The sequence below is a fragment of the Oncorhynchus mykiss genome, chromosome 10, assembly GCF_013265735.2.
Source record: "Oncorhynchus mykiss isolate Arlee chromosome 10, USDA_OmykA_1.1, whole genome shotgun sequence".
In the NCBI taxonomy this organism is placed as follows: domain Eukaryota; kingdom Metazoa; phylum Chordata; class Actinopteri; order Salmoniformes; family Salmonidae; genus Oncorhynchus; species Oncorhynchus mykiss.
The window spans coordinates 54,384,210-54,402,323 of record NC_048574.1 but is presented as its reverse complement, the minus strand read 5'-3'; the positions used below and the strand labels follow the sequence as shown (position 1 = coordinate 54,402,323).

Below are 18,114 nucleotides of genomic sequence, written 5' to 3'. Positions count from 1 at the left end.
TAGAACCAATGTCATTATTGTAAGTCATTATGTTAAACAGTTGGGTTAAATTAGCCTATAGCTTTATCCATAGCAATGTTGTTAGTTTAACTGCAGAATGTGACCTGCTCATTAGCCACAATGGCTGGCAAACGAATTATAGTAGAAAACATGGATCGAACCATCAGTGTGAAACAATTCTCTGTAGTCTGAGCAGTCTGAACATAGCACTGTAGGCCTATGTGTAATTTTGTAATATTTGAAAGTACATTCATTTTAAACAAGTATGCTGTTTTAACATTATAACAATAATAGTGTCTTGACAGTAGCAAGGTTTGTATCCAATTGGGGACAGATTTTCATTCGGATATTCCAGAATACACGGAATATATGTTCATTTTCCCACCAGTGGTACAGTATGTTTCCATCAAACGGACTTGTTGCAGATAAAAATCAGTGTGTGATGAGGTAGTGCACACAGAATTAGCTTTTTTGCTTAATTTTTCATGTACCAAATAAAAATCTAAAGTTCAATTTGTTTCCATTGCATTTTCAACTCTACCAATAGTTTTGTCACAAAAACTGTTGTGTTAAAGAGCAAATGTGCCAAATCTGGTCTTGGCGCCTGCGCTCTACCCAACAGCTCGCATATACAGTGCAGGTAGGCTGTGCGGGTTGGCTAGTCTACATGATCAGATTATTATGGATAAGAGCGAGAATATTTTGATTTGTCAAATGGCAGTCAAGCATCATCATGTCACCAGAATAAGACCCTCTGTGCACTTTCACCACCCTGTGAAGTTCATCATAATTGATTTCATCTGTAGCCTAATAAACTGTGTGGTTTCCCTATTCGTAGTGTGAGGACCACACACCACATCATCATGACTCCATATTTACTTTCATATATGAACGGAATTCTATCAATAGTTATCTATAAAGGCATTTCCACCACCATTTCCCGCATAATTAATTTTACCTACACAAAAAAATCCCATGTCTTATGTTGGCATTTATAAAATTACAACGACACTTCCTGTTTCTGTCAAAGCTGTCATGATTTTTTTTTAATAAGATATGACTTTACTTGGATGACAATGAACATGGTCTTCAGATAATTGCATTTTATAATTGCAAACGTCAAAACATAGCTTAATATAGTAAACCTAGAATATTGCCACGTTACATGCTGCAGTCAGCATTATTGTGAAACAGTTTTTTGAGTCATGTGATTTCTAGTCTCACCTCAAATGGGACAAACCAAACGCCGAATGCTTGTCTGCTCTGCGAGACAAGCAATTTGCTATCAAATGCGCCCATGCGGCCGAAATTTCTCTTTTGGAATTGCATTAGGCTACTGTACACTAGGGGCGGATTTTGACCTCGCAACTCTCAAAACATCACTAATCTGCGGATGACATTCAGGCATAGACCGCTGCTGGATTTATTTCCCGAAATGAATTCCGCTGTTGAACCGAAAACGTCAAAACAGCAAGAAAATTGTCAGGCTAGAATAAGACAAGAGCTAAAAAGTATTCGGGTATGACGGTTAAAATGCGGGTTGGAATTGTATCACTGCACTAACGTAGGAATTTATTGTAGCTATGCAGGCCTTAATACTGCATTTGCCCACAGATTCCATCCACCAGTACTACCTGACATCCACGAGCGTGTCTGTGTAGTCTATTGCAGTCATTTTTGCTTATAGGATTTTTACGGGACAAAACTTGTGGCAATCTAATGTTGACAACTAAGCTGCTTTGGGAGATCTATTATATCGGCCAAATATCATCGACGAGATACGGTGAGTATTGCATGTGTGCTATGACATTTTGTATCGAACGGGTATGTTTTTCTGTGATGCAGTGATGCGAGTTGCGGTAAATAAAGCGGTTCCCCCATAACACGCATGCGTCCTAACAGGTGTAAATTGCACGATATGTAATGGCATCTGAAGTAGCCCTATGCGTGGTAGAAAAGTCCCTCATGTTCGTGTAAACCCCTCGCTATTTCGATTAATACAGTGCATGCAAGGATGGAGAATTTTCGGCTAAATTAAATCATATGAAGGTTTAGGTTATAATTATAGGGCTTTGATAAGCATCATTTTTCTATTTGAAGAATACACCACATGTGCAGATAAACACATTGAATAATATTTGTTCACGTCTATTTGCTTGTGATTATTCAGGTTCATATGTATACTGTACCACTTTTTGGTCACAACATGGGCTGGATAACTAGCCTGGACACCAGGGTTGGGCTCAATTCGAATTGAAGGCAGTGTATCTAGTGTATCCAGTAAACATCTTGCACATTTTGTAAATATTTGATTCTTACAAGCAAAAACATATTATTTGCAAATAGCAAAAATAAGGAGAAACATGGGTCAACTACAGATGCAGTTAGATATTATGCTTAAGTCAGTGATGGCAAACATAATGTGAAAGGATAGTTCACAAAAAAACACATCTAATTTCATGCATACCTAAAGTAATGTATCGATAGGTGGGATGTTCTGTCATGTTGCTTATTCTTATCCAAACCTTTCAGATCTGCATTAGTGGCTAACAGGTTGTTTCTGGACAGGGCTTATAGCTTTTTCAAACCAAGCTGCAGCCCTCTCCAGAAGCAAACATCCTCTAGCCCCTACATCTAGGTAGTTATGAAACAATATCAGATGGAATGCTGGTGCTATTGCCTCTAGCTCTTGTATGATCCCTGAAGTAGGTTTGTAGAGTACTTTGGGTTGGGATTTATATGTCTTAATACAGGGCTTCTTGTTTAATACATGGCTATTAGTAGGAGCTATTGGATGCATCCCAAATGGCACCCTATTCCCCATATAGTTCCGTATGGGTCCTGGTCAAAAGTAGAGAACTTCAAAGGGAATAGGGTGCCATTTGGGACACAGATACAGTATTAATGGGAGGTATAATTCATCCTGCTCATTGTTTCCATGGCACATCTGACTACATTGTCAGACAGAAGGAGGATAACCATCTTCCAAGAAAAATGTGGCTGGTTGGACCCAGAAAATATTATAGAATATAAAATATTATGTGTTATATAGCAGTGTCTTTATGGATTAGAAACATTAAAGTGATAGTCCATAGCCAACTCTTAGAGAAGAGGATGAGATGCTTTACCGGTAACATTTCCATTATTTTTGCTCTTATACCTGTGTATTAACACTGTAATTACTACAATAACAACATTGTAATAACATATTATTTTAGTAATGCTTTACAATCACATAGTGATAGAGATGGAGTTCAATGTAGAATAAAGTGCAATTACAGTGTTATTACACTCCTATAAGAGCAACCTGGGAGCAAAGGTTTTGTAATGTGCTTCTGGGTTACCTACCTGTAGGCTATTAGGCTTATTACTTGGCCGAGGCCTAATCCTACTTCATATGGAATTAATTCTGTGGATTCCTGGAAAACATCAAGACTCGGCAGCATCACAGCTCAGCAACAAGATCAACAACCTGTCCTGTCTGTAATGTTTGGGTAAATTTGAATCGAAGGCAGTCAATTCAGGAAGTGATTTAAATAAAATAAAAATAAAAACAATGATTTAATTTTTTTTTTTTTTAATACACTATATATACAAAAGTGTGTGGACACCCCTTCAAATTAGTGGATTCGGCTATTTCGTCCACACCCGTTGCTGACAGATGTATAACATCGAGCAGACAGGAATGCAATCTCCATAGACAAACATTGGCAGAAGAATTTCTTGTCGTGATGTGTGTTTTGTCCTATATTTTATTTAATTAATTTTATTATTAATCCCAGCCCCCGTCCCCGAATTTGTTCTTAACTGGCTTGCCTAGTTAAATTAAGGTTAAATAAAAAAATAAAAAATAAATGGCCTTACTGAAGAGCTCCATGAGTTTCAACGTGGCACCGTCATAGGATGCCACCTTTCCAACAAGTCGGTTGGTCAAATTTCTTTCATGCTAGAGCTGCCCTGGTCAACTGTAAGTGTTGTTATTATGAAGTGGAAACATCTAGGAGCAACAACGTCTCAGCAGCAAAGTGGTAGCCACACAAGCTCAAAGAATGGGACCTCCGAGTGCTGAAGCATGTTAAAATCATCTGTCCTCCGTTGCAATTCTCACTACAGAGTTCCAAACTGCCTCTGGAAGCAACGTCAGCAGAATAACTGTTCGTCAGGAGCTTCATGAAATGGATTTCCATGGCCGAGCAGCTGCACACAAGCCTAAGAGCACTATTGCACATGAGTGGTGTAAAGCCATTGAACTCTGGAGCAGTGGAAACGTGTTCTCTGGAGTGATGAATAACGCTTCACCATCTGACAGTCTGATGGATGAATCCGTCAGATTCGCCCAACCTCACTAATGCTCTTGTGGCTGAATGGAATCAAGTCCCCGCAGCAATGTTTCAACATCTAGTTGAAAGCCTTTCCAGAAGAGTGGAGGCTGTTATAGCAGGAAAGAGGGGACCAACTCCATATTGATGCCCATGATTTTGGAATGAGATGTTCGACGAGCAGGTGTCCACATACTTTTGGTCATGTAGTGTATCTTCTACTTTTCAGTTAATTGAGAAGTCATTGTAAATAGATGCCCTTTTTTCAATTATTCGCTTGGAATGTCAGTTTACTTCCAGAATCGACTGACTTCCATTCATATTGACCCCAACCCTGCAGGGAGCCTCATTGGCCTAGTTAGCAAACTATATGTGCTGTTTTGGTATGGGGAGTATCCGGACCTTCACACAGTCCTAAAGTGATTAAATAATTTGATGAAATGCCAGGGTGAACTGTATTTTTCAGTGCTGTGACAACCCGTGACTTGAAAATGCAGCTACGGCCTGTGAACTGACTGTTGATTCAGTGTCCAAGTAAGCTATACAGTTCCAACATTGTCCACCCAGCTCATGTCAATCACAACACAGAGAAGCCATTGCAACTGTAGGCCTAGTCTCTGTGGTCACTAGTATCTAGTATCTATAGTCACTTATATAACTATCATCATCATGATTCTATTTAGGTGTATGTAAAATAAAATCTTAACACTTTGAGAATGTCATAAACAATGTATTAAGGCATAGGATAAAACAATGGCAGTAACGCAACATAATAGCAGGGGCGATTCTAAGCAGTATTTTAATGGGGGGCCAGAGCGGGGACCAAGCACCAGTAAGGGGTGGCTATGGGAAACCAGGAAATTGTATCACAAATAGCATTGACAATTGGCTTAAACTATGATGCATTTTACTGAAAAACTGTTTCAACTGTTAATTTGTATCTCCCTAATCTGTTCAAAAAATCTATTTGAAAATGAACACAGGGAAAATATTCAAGTTAGATACATGAGAACTTAAGTGGTAACTCACTGCTATTAAATATTAGGGCAATGCAACGGTAACAGAGTGACATTGAGAACCAGATTTTTCACTTTAAAATGTATTTCAAACAAAAACCAATGGCTACTACTTTTAACAATTCCTGCATTTTTTTTTTTACAAAAGCACATTTACTTGTAGAACAGAGCAGATGCAAAGTTTGGTAACAGAATGATGCTTTGTGCTGTTTGTGCCGTCATTGCCCAACGTTTTTTTTTTAAAGCCAACGATTTGTCCCATCTCTCTTTAGACTTGGTCCCATTGTCATTCAATGTACAATAGTGCTATTCCAAAGCTTCCCTATGGATGAGCCTGGGAATGACTTCAATGGATCTCTTTGGAAGTGCGAGGCAGGGATGTAATGGATTGGTCCCATGGCCTGCCAGCTCCCTCTTCCCAGTATGTCCAGCTGTGGCAAACCTCCCCCACTCTCCGGAGAAGGTAAACAACAGCTCCCATCACACAAGTCACTAAATCCTACCAAACCCAATGTATGATCATAACCAGTGGCCAAGTGCTATTTCCTCTCTAAGATTTACATGGACACATAAGGACTTACCCCTCAGGATGTATTGTATGATTAAAGTGTTTTCTATGGATATATCTCATAACAGGGGTCTTAAACTCCTGGTCCAAGAGCCACATTTGTATATCCCATTGCTATTAGAACATAAAAACAACTGGTGACTACTCTCCCTCCAGGGTCAGGCTCTAACTCTCTGGCATGGGTCAAACTCTTCAAAAAGCCTGGAGGTGTTGGTGGTGGTGGGGGTCTGGGGAAGTCCTATCAGCCTGGGAGCATGTTGTCTCTGGCTCTCACCAAAGGCCTGCTGAACGAACCAGGCCAGAATAGCTGCTTCCTCAACAGTGCCGTACAGGTGAGTGCTAAACCTTGTCAATATGCAATAGTTTAAACATAGCTTATTTCCTATGGAAGGCTAAGGGGCAAGATTACTACTGAATTAAGATGTATCCATGTTCTAAGTAGGACCTAGGTCTACGTTTCATGTATAACTTCATGTAGGACTAAAACAGTAATAACATTTTATGTTACAGATTTTGTTCGATTAATACACATATAAATGTGACCTGTCTGTCATTTCACCGGAACAGGTGCTATGGCAGTTGGACATTTTCAGGAGGAGTTTGAGACAGCTTCCTGGTCATTTTTGTCTAGGGGATGCCTGCATTTTCTGCGCTTTAAAGGTTTGTATATAATATCATCATCACAATACATCTTCCACCTAGTTTGATGACTTATTCAAGAGATCACAAGATGTCCAAGTTCACCATACCACTCATTAAATGTAGAATAGTTATTATGTTTCTATTTAAACAAAAATAGCCATTGATATTATAGATATTTTAAACCCACCCACTGGGAACACACTGGTTGAATCAATATTTTTTCCACTTCATTTCAATAAAATAACGTTGATCCAACATGAAATAGATGTAAAATTGACGTCTGTGCCTAGTCGGCAGTGTTCCACATCTAGAATTAAGACTAATCCTGGACTGCATTGAACATTCTTTCTGGGTCCAGGAAACCGGCCCTTAGTGACTTGATAAGTAAGGCAACTTACAGTACTAAGTAATTCTCTACGATGCATTTTCCCCCTGCAGAGTATTTTCAGCCAGTTCCAGGAGAGCCGAGAGCGAGCGTTGCCTTCAGATAGCCTGCGCCACGCCCTTGCCGAAACCTTTAAGGACGAGCAACGCTTCCAACTAGGCCACATGGATGACGCTGCAGAGTGCTTTGTAAGTCAGAACTGTAGCGCTTTCTTTTTTAGCGGTCGCAATGCCTTTTTTATTGAACTAAAGTAGTTTCCCAAAACTCTTCTTTGGTACCCCTTAAATTAGCTAAATTCCAGTAACTTTCCCAAAAGTAATTTTGCAACCCTAACCCAGCCTACTCTATGTATTCCAGTACAAATACACCTGATTCAACTAGTCACTTAACCAGTTAAGTCAGCTGTGATAGTTCTGGAATAAATCAAATAAGGGCAAACGGCTAGGGGTACTTTAAGGAGAGGTTTGGGAAACACTGAGCTAAAAGAACAGAAGCTAGGAGGTCAGAGGGTATTTTCTGCTTAGCACAGACAAGGTTATAGCTCCAACTGAGATATTTGGGGATTCTCCCAGAGCTGTCCAATGGTACCATCTTAGCTGAAGACCATAACAACCCAGGAAGACGCCAGGGGTAAGACAAGATGACATTTCTCCTATGCTGCAAAAAAAATACATTTCAAATTTTGAGCAGTTGAGTTTCTTTTTGGTCAACTCTGTTAACATTGTTTCATTGATTACATAGTTGAAATGTGAATTTTTGCACAGTATATTAATAGTTCACCACTGAATCAGGATTGAAGTACTTGTTTAATATTTCTGTATGCTTACTTTGCATGTTAGCATTTTCGGCTAACATTAGCATGGCCATTGATAGTCATTAAAATTCAACATAATATATCAGTGAACAGTCATTTTAAACGGATAGTGCGAGATAAATGATTTAATATACACTGAGTGTACCAAACATTAGGAAAACCTGCTCTTTCCATGACATAGACTGAACAGATGGAATCTATGATCCCTTATTGATGTCACCACTTCAATCAGTGTAGATAAAGGGGAGGAGACAGGTTAAAGAAGCTTTGAGACAATTGGGACATGGATTGTGTATGTATTTGTATTTATTAGGGATCCCCATTATCTGCTGCAAAGGGGTCTTCCTGGGGTCCAAGCACATTACGGCACTTACATTACACATAGATAAAACAGTACATCCTATAACATTATACTGTACCACCACTACATATCTACAATACAAAATGTATAATACCACCATACAACAATATTACAATGTACGTGTGTGGGGAGTGCGTGTGCTAGTGCCTGTGTGCGTATGCGTGTGTCTGTACCTGTGTGTGTGTGTGTGTGTCTCTTTACACTCCCCGCTGTTCCATAAGATGTTTTTTTATCTTAAAAAAAAATCTGATTCTACTGCTTGCATCAGTTACCTGATGTGGAATATAGTTCAATGTAGTCATGGCTCTATGTAGTACTGTGCACCTCCCATAGTCTGTTCTGGACTTGGGGATTGTGAAGACATCTCTTGCGAGGTATGCATGGGTCTCCGAGCTTTGTACTACTGGAGTAGTTTAAACAGCTCGGTGCATTCAGCTTGTCAACACCTCTTACAAAAACAAGTAGTGATGAAGTCAATCTCTCCTCCACTTTGAACCATGAGAGATTGACATGCATATCATTAATGTTAGCTGCCCGTGTACATTTAAGGGCCAGCCGTGCTGCCCTGTTCTGAGCCAATTGTAATTTTCCTAAGTCCCTCTTTGTGGCACCTGACCACACGACTGAACAGTAGTCCAGGTGCGACAAAACTATGGCCTGTAGGACCTGTCTTGTGGATAGTATTGTTAAGAAGGCAGAGCCTCGCTTCATTATGGACAGATGTGTCCCATTCAGAGGGTGAATGGCCAAGACAAAAGATTGAAGTGCCTTTGAACGGTGTGTGGTAGTAGGTGCCAGGCGCACCGGTTTGAGTGTGTCAATAACTGCATCACTGCTAGGTTTTTCACGCTCAACAGTTTGCCGTGTGTATCGAGAATTGTCCACCACCCAAAGGACATCCAGCAAACTTAACTTAAAGCCACATAACTGTGGGAAGAATTGGAGTCAACATGGACCATCATCCCTGTGGAATGCTTTCGACACCTTATAGTCCATGGTCTGACGAATTGAGGCATGGACTACAAGTGCAACTCAATATTAGGAAGGTGTTCTTAATGTTTTGTACACTCAGTGTACACTGTTATGTTTTTACTCACAAATATGTGTATCAGGATAGTTTGGACTTCATATGCTAAGGATGTAATGGAAAACTCTTAACAGTAACTGACTTCAGATGTCTGACCTCATTTTGTTTCATTCTTGGTGCACAAGGAGAACATTCTGGAGAGGATTCACCTGCACATAGTTTCTGACACAGCGACTGAGACCTGCACATCCAAGTCCTGCATTACCCACCAGAAGTTTGCCATGACACTTTATGAACAGGTAATGTGATGTATTTATTCCACTGTTGATTGGGAAGAGGGAAAAGGAGAGACATACAGACTATTGGATAACAATCAGTATTTATGAAGTGTTTATAATGTGTTTTCATCTTATAATGAAACTGCTATTTTCAGCCATTTTCAGTTGATACATTTCCACATAAAAAGATGTAGCATTTAATAAGTTCCTTTATAAAACAGTTATAAGGACTTATACATTCTTGTAACAAGTAATAATACTGTATGCCTTAAGTAAAGTGTTACCCAATAGTGAGATACTCACTAACAACAAAAATATTATTAAACCAAGTCAATTCAATAGATCTTTATTGTCCCCGATGGGGAATTCTTACACCACTTAAGAAAGACATATACATGCATAAATAAAAGCATACACACAGCAAACATACACAGCTAAGGGAAGATGTTTTTTTTTTTAAAGCATAAATGAGATTTTGTCAAATATACTGTATATAGATGACCCGAAGGCCAATCTGATTAGGCCTATACACATATCGTCGGATTTCCAATTTCAACTTTCTCTATAGTTATTCTGTTATTTTAATTTGACATGAACCTTGTTTTTCTCCACCTACAGTTTGTATGTCGTAGTTGTGGCGCCTCCTCGGACCCCCTTCCTTTCACAGAGCTAGTGCATTATGTTTCCACCACAGCCCTGTGGTAAGTACTTCCTCTAAGAAACTTGTCAAACTGAACTGAATCTTTGCCCTAAGCCAAAATTGGATTCTCTGGTGAGATGGCGCTGCAGTGGATAGCTGCCGTCTTACGGGCTCCTAATATTTTGTGTTTTTTTACGCTGATCTTAACTTATTTCCACCATCATTTCCTGTGACCGAAAACAGCTTCTGGACATCAGAACAGCGATCACTAACCTCGATTTGGAAAAACATTTCTACTACAATGAGTCGGCAACTCTGGACATTATGCTTACCCCGGACCAGGCCCGGATCGCCGGGATTCGAAAGAGGAACAGGCGGAGAAAGAGAGGCAAGCGAGGCAGAGTCATGATTAAGCTATGTCAGCGAGCATCTAGAACGTCATTGCCCTCTGTTTTGTAGGCGAATGTACAATCACTACATAACAAACTGGACGAGCTCCGTTCGAGACTATCCTATCAATGGAACCTGAAGAACCATAATATCCTATGTTTCTCGAAGTCGTGACTGAACAAACTTGGATAATATACACCTCACTGGCTTTTCCATGCACAATCAAGATCAGACAGCAGCTTCGGGTAAGATGAGAGGGGGGGAGGGGTGTGTCTCTTTATTAACAACGGCTGGTGATCAATCTCTAATGTTAAGAAAGTGGCAGATTTTTGCTCACCTGAGTTAGAATACCTCATAATAAGCTGCACACCATACTATTTACCAAGAGTGTTATCATCTAGATTTTTGATAGCTGTCTATTTACCACCACAAACTGATGCTGGCACTATGACCACACTCAACAAGGTGTATAGGGCCATAAGCAAACAAGAAAATTCTCATCCAGAGGGGGTGTTTTTCCAGGGGGGGCACTTTTTGTTTTAACTAATTTTACCATCATGTCACCTGTGCAACTAGAGGCAACACAACTCTAGATCACCTTTACTCCACACACAGAAATCCGTACAAGGCGTTTCCCTCACCTTCCCTTTGGCAAATCTGACCATAACTCTATCCTCCTGATTCCTGCTTACAAGAAAAACTCAAACAGGAAGTACCAGTGATGCACTCAATACGGAAGTGGTCTGATGAAGTGAATGCTAAGCTACAGAACTGTTTTGCTAGCACAGACTGGAATATGTTCCGGGATTCATCTGATAATGTTGAGGAGTTTGCCACATCAGTCACTGGCTTTATTAATTATTGCCTCGAAGACATCGTCCCCACAGTGTACATATCCCAACCAGAAGCCATGGATTAAGGGCAACATCCTCACTGAGCTAAAGGCAAGAGCTGCTGCTTTCAGGGACCAAGATACTGATCCGGACGCTTATAAGAAATCCCACAGACCTTCTAGGAGCCATCAAAAAGGCAAAACGTCAATACAAGACTAGTATCGAATCCTACTACGCCGGCTCTGACACTCGTCGGATGTAGCAATGCTTGCACATTATCACAGATTACAAAGTGAAACCCAGCCTCGAGCTGCCCAGTGACACAAGCCTAGCAGACAAGCTAAATGCCGTCTATGCATGCTTCGAGGCAAGCAACACTGAACCATGCATGAGTGCAGAAGTAGTTCTGGACAACTGTGTGATCTCGCTCTCCGCAGCCAATGTGAGTCAAACCTTTAAACAGGTTAACATTTACAAGGCCGCGGGGCCAGATGGATTACCAGGATGCTTAGTCAGAGGATGCTTAGTCAGAGCATGTTCTGACCAGCTGTCTGGTGTTTTCACTGATATCAACCTCTCCCTGACCCAGTCTGTAATAAATGCATGTTTCAAGCAGACCCCCATATTCCCTGTGCCCAAGAATGCCAAGGTAACTTGTCTAAATGGCTATCCCGCCGTAGCACGTAGCACTCACACATCTGTAGCCATGAAATGCTTTGAAAGTCTGGTCATGGCTCACATCAACACCATCATCCCAGGCACTCTGGACCTAGTGGTTAGAGCGTTGGACTAGTAACCAGAAGGTTGCAAGTTCAAACCCCCGAGTTTTCAATGACGGCCTAGGAACAGTAGGTTAACTGCCTGTTCAGGGGCAGAACGACAGATTTGTACCTTGTTAGCTCGGGGGTTTGAACTTGCAACCTTCCGGCTCTAACCACTAGGCTACCCTGCCGCCTATAGAGAGGAGGTCTGTGACCTGGTAGTGTGGTGCCAGGAAAACAACCTCTCCCTCAACATCAGCAAGACAAACGAGCTGATCATGAACTACATGATCAGCTCGTTTGAGAGCTTCAAGAGCTTCAAGTTACACACCAACACAGTCCTCCCCCTCAGGAGGCTGAAAAGATTTGGCAGGGGCCTTCAGATCCTCAAAAAGTTCTACAGCTGCACCATTGAGAGCATCTTGACTGGCTGCATCACCACTTTGTATGGCAACTGCTTGGCATCCGACCGCAAGGTGCTACGCATGGCATTGCCATCCAGGACGCCTATACCAGGCGATGTCAGAAGAAGGCCTTATAAATTAACAAAAATTCCAACCACCCAAGTCATAGACTTTACTCTCTGCTACCGCACGGCAAGTGGTCCCGATGCACCCAGTCTGTAACCAACAGGACCGTAAACTACCCACAAGCCATAAGACTACTAAATAGTTCAACAAATAGCTACCCGGACTATCTGCATTGACCCTCTTTGCACTAGCTCTTCTAACTATTTTGACTCATCACATACACTGCTGCTACTGTTTATAATATATCCTGATGCCTAGTCACTTTACCCCTACCTATATGTACATACAATACATGGCCAAAAGTATGTGGACACCTGCTCGTCGAACATCTCATTCCATAATCATGGGCATTAATATGGAGTTGGTCCCTTTGCTGCTATAACAGCCTCCACTCTTCTGTGAAGGCTTTCCACTAGATGTTGGAACATTGCTGCGGGTACTGCTGCGGGCACTGATGTTGGGCGATTAGGCCTTACTCGCAGTCTGCATTCCAATTCATCCCAAATGTGTTTGATGGAGTTGAGGTCAGGGTCAGTGCAGGCCTGTCAAGTTCTTCCTCACCGACCTCGACAAACCATTTCTGTATGGACCTCACTTTTGCACGGGGGTATTGTCATGCTGAAACAGGAAAGGGCCTTCCCCAAACTCTTGCCAAAAAGTTGGAAGCACAGAATCGTCTAGATTAATGTCATTGTATGCTGTAGCATTAAGATTTCCCTTCACTGTAACAAAGGGGCCTAGCCCAAATCATAAAAACAGCCCCATTATTCCTCCTCTACCAAACTTTACAATCGGCACCATGCATTGGGGCAGGTCGCATTCTCCTGGCGTCCGCCAAACCCAAATTTGTCATTCGGACTTCCAGATGGTGAAGCATGATTCATCACTCCAAAGAACACATTTCCAATGCTCCAGAGTCCAATGACGGCGCGCTTACACCATTCCAGCTGACGCTTGACATTGTGCATGGTGATCTTAGGCTTGTGTGCGGCTGCTCGGCCATGGAAACCTATTTCATGAAGCTCCCTACGAACAGTTATTGTATGTAGTGAGTGTTGCAACCGAGGACAGACGATTTTTACGCGCTGGGCACTTCAGCATTCGGGGGCATTCCCGTTCTTTGAGCTTGTGACCTAACAATTTGCTGCTGAGCTGTTGTTGCTCCTAGACGTTTTTACTTCACAATAACAGCACCTACAGTTGACCGCGGCATCTCTAGCAGGGCAGAAATTTGACAAATTGACTTGTTGGAAAGGTGACATCCTATGACGGTGCCATGTTGAAAGTCACTGAGCTCTTCTGTAAGGCCATTCTACTGCCAATGTTTGTCTATGGAGATTGCATGGCTGTGTGCACAGGTGTGACTGAAATAGCAGAATACAGTAATTTGAAGGGGTGTTCACATACTTTTGTATAAATAATGTATCTACTTCAATTACCTCGTACCCCTGCACATCGATAACCTCAATTTGTCAGGGCATGGACTACAAGGTGCCGAATGCGTTCCACAGGGATGCTGGCCTGGATATCCTTTGGGTGGTGAACCATTCTTGATACAGAAGGGAAACTATTGAGTGTGAAAAACCCAGCAACGTTGCAGTTCTTGACACACTCAAACGGATATGCCTGGCAACTACTACCATACCACTTTCAAAGGCACTTAAATATATTGTCTTGCCCATTCACCCTCTGAATGGCACACATATACAATCCATGTCTCAATTGTCTTATGGCTTAAAATAATTATTTAACCTGTCTCCCCCCTTCATCTATACTGATTGAAGTGGATTTAACAGGTGATAGCAATAAGGGATCATAGCTTTCACCTGGGTTCACCTGGTCAGTCTATGTCATGAAAAGAGCAGGTGTTCCTAATGTTGTGTACACTTAGTGTCTAAGCAAGTTATCATTACTCATTGTGTATGTATTCCTTGTGTTATTATTTTTTCTATATTTTTCTCTCTGCATTGTTGGGAAAAACCTGTACGTAAGCATTTCACCTGTTGTTTTATGAAGCATGCGACAAATAACATTTGATTTGACAACATTTGATTTGACAGTGCATAGGCATCATTCTACGATAACTATTAAGGCAATAACCTATGCGAATGCCTTGTACTAGGTGTGTAAGCACAGCTAGTTATAGAATAGACCTACTGCTCTAGTTGGTCGTCCAACTAAACTATTAGTTCCAAAGTACTCCAACTGCATAATGTGCTAGTGGTAGGTAAGACTTTACACTACAATGTTATTATAACTGTTTAACTTGTGTGTGGTAAGTACAGTGTGTCAGTACAGTGTAGTAACTACACAGTGACTGTACTGTACTTACAGAAATAATTACACAGTAATAAGGGCTGTAAGGCACTAATGTAAAGTGTGACCGTACTAGCCTGCTAAGGGTCACTGCATACATTGTTCCTCTTCCACTTGCTGTTAGTTTTGGATAAGGCTTATGTGATTTACAGTGCAGAAAGACACCCCTATTATCCCGCCTCCTCTGTGTCCCAGCCAACAGGTGGGCCACGTCCTGGGGAAGAACGACAGGCTTCGGTCGGACATGTTCGGGGAATTGCTGCAGGCGGCAAACACCATCGGTGACCTACGGAACTGTCCAGTATGTTGCTAGCTCATTTTCATTGTGAAACATAGTTTGAAGTCGAATATCCAATGTGATATATTTGTTTTTGACATGTGGCCATGTTGTTATCTATGCAGCCATAAAGTTGGTGCTGAACAATGTGACTGCAATGTGTCATTTAGAGGAAGTCATCCCAGCTTCGAGCAGTACATGACTCCAATGGATTTTTTTATGCTTTCTGAACTGTGTGAGTCCCTTACTGAAGCAATGTTCAGTATGAATGGATTCTACCAGCTATTCTATCAGTATCAAAAACATTCTGTGATATAAAATACAATGGGAAACTTCTTCACAGTCAACGCTACTCTTTAAATACTACAATACTGTTTTATTGAACTGAACCCTTAAAGTATGACCATCAGAACAATATATTATAGCTACTGTACCTGCAGTATCCCAAAGCAAGTGAATGCAGATCCAGACATTATTTCATTCAAACCCGCATCGAGCTGATTTCTACTGTCTGTATTCTGCTGTGTGACATTATGATGGGAACAGGCCTGAAGGAAAGGCTGCCAGACTAGTGCTAGGGATATAAATAGCAGTTAAGGCTTATCCACTGTTGCTCTCTCATCTCGATTGGCTAGCACTGGTCTACCACTTCAATGTGCGTCAGCCCTGGTGAAAGTGCTATGTTCCATTAACCCTTTCTACTGTGCCTGGGAAAAATAAAATCATATCACACAGGATTCTTAAAGTTAGATATTAAAGCTATTTTTGTATTTTCTGTAATGAAAGTTGTTTTACATTTTTCATATTAACAACATTAAGAATAATTAACAACATGTAAATAATAATTATAAAGGATTAGTAAATAGTTTATTCATCATTTATTAATCATTACTCCGTTTAAAATATGTTTAATGTATTTCTATTCCTTAGTTAAGTATTTTTGCATGGCCTCGTCTAGTAGTGTGAGCTATTTATATCTTAAAAATACTTAATAAATATTTTGAGATACCAGTGTAATTTCTCACAAAAAGTTGGCCATTGGTAGACATTCCAGCAGTACCTGATGCTCCTGAAGGTCTCAAAATGGCCCCTAGAACATATCAATGGTTAAACAATAAGCACACAATACAGAGGGTCTTTAAGAAAATACACTGCTCAAAAAAGTAAAGGGAACACTAAAATAACACATCCTAGATCTGAATGAATGAAATATTCTTATTAAATAAATGTTTCTTTACATAGTTGAATGTGCTGACAGCAAAATCACACAAAAATTATCAATGGAAATGAAATGTATCAACCCATGGAGGTCTGGATTTGGAGTCACACTCAAAATTTAAGTGGAAAACCACACTACAGGCTGATCCAACTTTGATGTAATGTCCTTAAAACAAGTCAAAATGAGGCTCAGTAGTGTGTGTGGCCTCCCTACAACGCCTGGGCATGCTCCTGATGAGGTGGCGGATGGTCTCCTGAGGGATCTCCTCCCAGACCTGGACTAAAGCATCCGCCAACTCCTGGACAGTCTGTGGTGCAACGTGGCGTTGGTGGATGGAGCGAGACATGATGTCCCAGATGTGCTCAATTGGATTCAGGTCTGGGGAACGGGCGGGCCAGTCCATAGCATCAATGCCTTCCTCTTGCAGGAACTGCTGACACACTCCAGCCACATGAGGTCTAGCATTGTCTTTCATTAGGAGGAACCCAGGGCCAACCGCACCAGCATATGGTCTCACAAGGGGTCTGAGGATCTCATCTCGGTACCTAATGGCAGTCAGGCTACCTCTGGCGAGCACATGGAGGGCTGTGCGGCCCCACAAAGAAATGCCACCCCACACCATGACTGACCCACCGCCAAACCGGTCATGCTGTAGGATGTTGCAGGCAGCAGAACGTTCTCCACGGCGTCTCCAGACTCAAGTCTGTCACGTGCTCAGTGTGAACCTGCTTTCATCTGTGAAGAGCACAGGGCGCCAGTGGCGAATTTGCCAATCTTGGTGTTCTCTGGCAAATGCCAAACGTCCTGCACGGTGTTGGGCTGTAAGCACAAACCCCACCTGTGGACATCGGGCCCTCATACCACCCTCATGGAGTCTGTTTCTGACCGTTTGAGCAGACACATGCACATTTGTGGCCTGCTGGAGGTCATTTTGCATGGCTCTGGCAGTGCTCCTCCTTGCACAAAGGCGGAGGTAGCGGTCCTGCTGCTGGGTTATTGCCATCCTACGGCCTCCTCCACGTCTCCTGATGTACTGGCCCGTCTCCTGGTAGCGCCTCCATGCTCTGGACACTACGCTGACAGACACAGCAAACCTTCTTGCCACAGCTCGCATTGATGTGCCATCCTGGATGAGTTGCACTACCTGAGCCACTTGTGTGGGTTGTAGACTCCGTCTCATGCTACCACTAGAGTGAAAGCACCGCCAGCATTCAAAAGTGACCAAAACATCAGCCAGGAAGCATAGGAACTGAGAAGTGGTCTGTGGTCCCCACCTGCAGAACCACTCCTTTATTGGGGGTGTCTTGCTAATTGCCTATAATTTCCACCTGTTGTCTATTCCATTTGCACAACAGCATGTGAAATTTATTGTCAATCAGTGTTGCTTCCTAAGTGGACAGTTTGATTTCACAGAAGTGTGATTGACTTGGAGTTACATTGTGTTGTTTAAGTGTTCCCTTTATTTTTTTTGAGCAGTGTATATAGTCAAACATCTGATGTCAGGACTTGAGGAAGCGTTGTAATGGAATGTTCTGCTTATGTTGTCAACCTCGCCAACGCAAAATAATCATAATCATAATCATCATGGGGCGGCAGGGTAGCCTAGTGGTTAGAGCGTTGGACTAGTAACCGGAAGGTTGCGAGTTCAAACCCCCGAGCTGACAAGGTACAAATCTGTCGTTCTGCCCCTGAACAGGCAGTTAACCCACTGTTCCCAGGCCGTCATTGAAAATAAGAA

The 18,114-nt window shown here is 41.8% G+C and overlaps 1 protein-coding gene across 2 annotated transcripts in view; it reads left to right on the top strand.

Moving 5' to 3' along the window:
- The first annotated feature begins 1,246 nt into the window (after positions 1-1,246).
- usp53b (ubiquitin specific peptidase 53b) overlaps positions 1,247-18,114 on the top strand; it is a 55,813-nt gene continuing 38,945 nt past the window's right edge. For both annotated transcript variants that reach the window (XM_021619073.2, XM_021619071.2), the window contains exons 1-8: positions 1,247-1,783; positions 5,608-5,798; positions 6,060-6,235; positions 6,471-6,563; positions 6,984-7,118; positions 9,318-9,431; positions 10,029-10,111; positions 15,076-15,181. In XM_021619073.2, coding sequence (XP_021474748.2) covers positions 5,732-5,798; positions 6,060-6,235; positions 6,471-6,563; positions 6,984-7,118; positions 9,318-9,431; positions 10,029-10,111; positions 15,076-15,181 — 774 coding nt within the window. In that variant the 5' untranslated portion in view covers positions 1,247-1,783; positions 5,608-5,731. The remainder of the gene's footprint in view (positions 1,784-5,607; positions 5,799-6,059; positions 6,236-6,470; positions 6,564-6,983; positions 7,119-9,317; positions 9,432-10,028; positions 10,112-15,075; positions 15,182-18,114) is intronic.